General features: G+C 47.7%; 1 protein-coding gene across 1 annotated transcript; it reads left to right on the top strand.

Annotated features, from left to right (window-relative positions):
* The first annotated feature begins 1,272 nt into the window (after positions 1-1,272).
* On the top strand, positions 1,273-2,468 carry FANCD2OS (FANCD2 opposite strand). The gene has a single exon (XM_030445857.1). The coding sequence runs from the start codon at positions 1,273-1,275 to the stop codon at positions 1,711-1,713; it is 441 nt and encodes a 146-aa protein (XP_030301717.1). The 3' UTR covers positions 1,714-2,468.
* The last annotated feature ends 2,410 nt before the right edge of the window (positions 2,469-4,878 follow it).

The raw sequence follows: 4,878 nt of genomic DNA, 5'->3' as shown, positions 1-4,878 counted from the left end.
ATTTTGATATGTATTTGCAGTCACCTCAAACTGAAAGAAAATGAACATGTGCTGCAGTAGGTAGATTTACAACTGCTGGTCAAAACACTTCAAAACTAAAATTGCAAGTACATTGTCTGTCTAGAATGATGCTCAGTCTTCTCCCCTGTGAGGCATCTGCTCAAGCTCTGAATTTCAAAGCAGCAGAGACACACAGAGGCAGCTGGAAAAATCAGACTCTGAGGCCTCTGAACACATGGGGAAATAAAATCTTAACAGTCAGGAGAGAAGACTTGGTTTGGAGAAGACTGGACTTGCATTCCCGCATTACCAGTATTCTCAAAATACTCACTCCAGATGAAAATCTGGGTAAAGGAGGTCCTGTTCATTTCTTGGTGGGGCTTCCAAAAAGAAGCTGAACTCAAGACAACACAGGAATTGAAAGCGAGCAGGAAGAAGCCACTGGTATTTTAAGACCAGCAGCTGAAGATGAGGCCAGTAATTACTTCACACACCCTAAGGGAGACGGCAGCAAAGCAGATGACAATAATCAAGAGAGATGATGAATTTCAGCTCTGAAGACCGGGAGGGAGAGAAAAGTGCACCAGCACATCAAGAACCAGTTCTCATCACAGAATCATCCAGGTTGGAAAGGACCTCTGAGATCATCAAGTCCAACCCTTAATCCACTGCCACTGTGGTTACCAGACCATGGCACTGAGTGCCACATCAGTCTCTTCTTAAAAACCTCCTGGGACGGAGAATCCACCACCTCCCTGGGCAGCCTGATCACCCTCTCTATAAAGAATTTCTTCCTACTATCCAACTTAAACCTCCCCCTGGCAGAGCTTAAGATTGTCTTACTGGTCTCACTGGTAGCTGCTTGGGAGAAGAGACCGATCCCCCCCTGGCTCCAACCTCCTTTCAGGGAGTTGTAGAGAGCGACGAGGTCTCCCCTGAGCCTCCTCTGCTCCAGACCACACATGAAGAAACCCAAACTCCTCCGTACCAAACCGGCCCCACTGTGTCTCAGGGTGGGTGCTGCTGCCGCCCTTGCTGCCCACTGCCTCCTCCTCATCTCCCCCTGGAGCCCCCGCAACGCCCCGCTCCCCGCCGGGGCCTCCCCTCGCCTCAGCGGAACCCCCAACGGCCGCTGCCCGGCGGGGCAGACCCCGACGGCCCCGTCCGCATCTGCAGCCCCGCGGGCGGCCTGAGGGCGGGCTCGTTGCCGGCACCCGGCGATGGGGACATGCCCCGTCCCGTGCCGCGGCCGGCGGGGAGGCGGCCGCCGCCATGGCGGACGGTTACCACCTCTGGGGGCCCCGTTCGCCCCTCGACGAGTCGCTGTGGTGGCTGCGGGGGGCGGCACCGCCTCCGCCCGCCGCCTCCGCCCACCCTTTCCGCGGGGGCGGCCCCCAGCTGGTGGCTGCGCTGGCGGGGCTCCGCGGACGTGTGGCGGCGGTGAGCCGGCCTCAGGCCGTCAGGCTGATGGGCCTCGACGCCGTCTTCGGGCGGCTGGTGACGGCGCAGCCGCCGCGCTGGAGCGGATCGCTGCGGGTGTCGGAGCACTCGGCCTTTTGCCGGGTGGTGGGGCGGCGGCAGCGGCCGCCCGGCGGGCTGCGGGAGGCGCAGGCCCACTTGGTGGCCACCATGTGCCGGCAGATCCTGCGGGCCATCCTGCTGCTCTACACCGCCTACAAGAAATGCGCCTTCGTCCTGGAGCACTCCCGCTGAGCAGGCACCGCGCCGCGCTGACATCGCCGGCGGGAAACGCGTTCGCCTCTTCTGGGATGCGCGGAGCTGCAGAACGCCCCGGGTCGCGACAGGTGACTGGGCTGACAGCCCCTGTGCCTCGAGTGCCCAGATAGGTTTCAGACTCAGCGTGGTGCCTGTAGCATCCGACATCCCCCTGGGCAGGAGGACCGTCCTGCGGGTAGCATCCCTTCAGCTGCTGGAAGAAATCCCTGAAGAAGCGAAACGCGGCACGAACTGAAAGCTGCTGCTTCTTGAGACATCTCCATCTTTGCCCGACAGTCCTCAAAAGAAAGAAAAACAACCACAAAACAATCCAACAACTCATACACTTGATGTATAGCTGAGGAAACAAACTTCAAAGCAGACTCTCTCGGCTTACTACTTTCAGAGCAAAAATCCTTTTATGTGTTTCATCATTTGTGGACGAAGACGTTCCCAAAAAACTCTCATGAGGGTTAGGCCATAATTTGTTAGTAGGTGTTATAGTTTCCCCCCCTTGACTGTTACCATGTGTTGAGAACTAATTCGTTTACAAAGAATTTAATTTGCCTTTTAGTATTCCGAACAAAATCTTCATAGTTTACAGCTCATAAAGGCAGTTTGTGTAGATGCAGTCTTCAAAGTTACTAATTTAAAATTTTACTTCTATTGTTTTTTCTGTATAATGAATAGAGAAATCCTTAAAACCAAATTGGTGGAGGAACTCTGCTTTAAAGATGCACTGCTACCCTACTCTAGTCAAACCTCATGTACATTGAAATGCATGAGTATGAAATTCTGTGTGACTTGTTTATAGCTAATGAAAACAATTTGCACAGAATAATTTGCCAAGTTCTTACTTGTCTTTGAAATAAGCAAAAATACTTTCAATATTTTTTAAAATGCTACAAACTCTCTACAGCTATTTAGGAATACTGGTGTCTTACAGTCCAGCTAAAAAATTGTTCTGGCTTATTTCCTGTTAGTATGGGTAATTTATTAAAAGCTCCATAGAGTGTAGTTACAAATTCTTATGAAACATGTTGCTGCTGCATAGAGTTTCAGCTAGACCTTCTCATTCAATTACAGGGGGAAGTACAATTCATAAGGTGTTTGCAGTCAGTATTTCACAGCACTAGCCATAACATATTCATTATTCATTCCACTATGGAGATGAACATAAAGCGTTGTCTTAGTTACTAGTCACTGCTTGTAATAAACTTCAGAATCTCTTTTCACGGTTTTACCCTGGGTTGTGAAAAAGCCTTTTGCTGCAGCTTTCCAAAAGGTGCTGGTTTTCTAGGCTATCTAGAACTAGACTTTCTAATCTATCTGAAACTGGCTCAGGAGCTAAACTAGCTGAGTGTGGCTGCTGGGAAGTACTGTAATACAGGAATGAACAAATGTGCTGTGTATTTTTTATGGCTAATGTGTTAATATTTTTCATAAAGAGCTCATCTTTAAGAAGAATTTGAGGTTTGTGTTCTGCTTGTCCATGGTATAGCAGCAATGTCCTAAAAAGCAAATGGACACTTCAAATGAGGGGCTTTGGAGCTGGATCTAAATCTGATTCTGGTTTTGAGCTGTCTATAGAGTCAGTATGGAGTCAGTCCCATCCATGGCAGTATAAAATGGATTTTTCCACGAAGTTCTCATCAGACCAGTCTTCAGATCTGGCTCAGTTCTCTGGGCTACTTTAAAGACTTCTGCCAATAAGTCCTTGAGCACCACATGCGTTTCTTACCCCTCTTCAGTCTCACACTGCCTTCACTTGCAGTTCACTCACTTTTGGATTCCTGTCCCACACAACCACAGTGAAACCAGTGCCCCAGCTCCTGAGCTTGCTGCCTGTTTGCAAGGACCCACAGCAGAGTTCCTGCTCAGACCTTAATCATGCCTCTCCACACCTGGGGAAGGTGATTTCTGTTGATCTAATTGACATTAAACAGAGGCCTGTGATTGTCTGTTTTATCTGAATAAGAAGTACATGGCATACCTGTTAGTGAGGTAGGAGCTTGGATGTAGATGAAATAGCAAGCACCCACTGCCTTGCAGGACACTTCAGGAGCCAGTTCAGTGTTCAAAGTAGTAGTAGATGTAATTTGATGTAATGTAGTATTAATAGTAGATGTAATACTAGATTAATAGTAGATGTAATTTGTTTCTGTATTCTGTCTTCAAGCCAGCTTGAACTTTAACTTGCTTGACTTTAAGGCACTTTCAGTTTGGTTGGTGCAGTTCACAGCGGTAGAGTTAAACCCAAAGATAAGAATAAGCAGCTCTGAGGTCTTTAAAGGATACAGCATGATACTTTCTGCTCCTGGGGACACCCTTATTATACCTAACTCCAAGTTACCATTTTCACTTCTGAGAAAATAGGGTACAATTTTGAAATCTGGCTATATTTAGGCAAGAATAGTAAAGACCTCCCTTCTGAAAAACAAAACTTTTATATCTTCTAAATTTCACCCTCAGCCAAGCCCTTTCCCCCCTCACAGTGTCTGAACAGACTTTCACTTTGCAAATGGGGCAAGTTTTAGACTAGAAGTGATGCTGAAACCCAGTTTGGTTTAATTTTTTTTTTTTTTTCACAGGAAGCTTTAGCACTGAATACACTCCCTTTAGATGGACAGCAGCTTCAAAATTTCCTAAGTTTGAAATGCAGAGAATAAGTTCTCAGCACTGGTAGATACAGTAGTAAAATTTGCTCCTTTCAGTTTCATCAAGATTTTTCTCACTTCTGTTCTATAATGTTGCTTTAATTTTAAGCATCCCTTGAAGCAGGTTTGTGGAGAGCCAGATCCACATTTCTGTTCAGCTCACAGTTAAGAGCTTACTGATGGTGGTAGGGACAGAAATAGGCAGAAGGACTTTGGCTCAGGGTGTGTTTCCTTATTACCTTGGGAAAACTCAAAGAAATGCTGCCATTCTCCATATCAGAAAGGGATATTCTGATTTTGGGAAGAAAGGAGAAGTTGCCTTCACCATTACAATGGACAATGTGTCTGTGTCATATGATACAAGCACAGCAATCCTTCTGTGCTTTCCCCCATCATACCTGCATACACCCATGGGCACACACACTTGGGCTGATCTGACCCCATCCCTGAGGGCACACCATTGCCAGTACCAGGTGAATTGTGCTTCCTTCCTGCAGCCCATAAA

Source organism: Calypte anna, chromosome 2, assembly GCF_003957555.1.
Source record: "Calypte anna isolate BGI_N300 chromosome 2, bCalAnn1_v1.p, whole genome shotgun sequence".
Taxonomy (NCBI): domain Eukaryota; kingdom Metazoa; phylum Chordata; class Aves; order Apodiformes; family Trochilidae; genus Calypte; species Calypte anna.
This window is presented reverse-complemented; position numbering and strand designations above follow the sequence as displayed.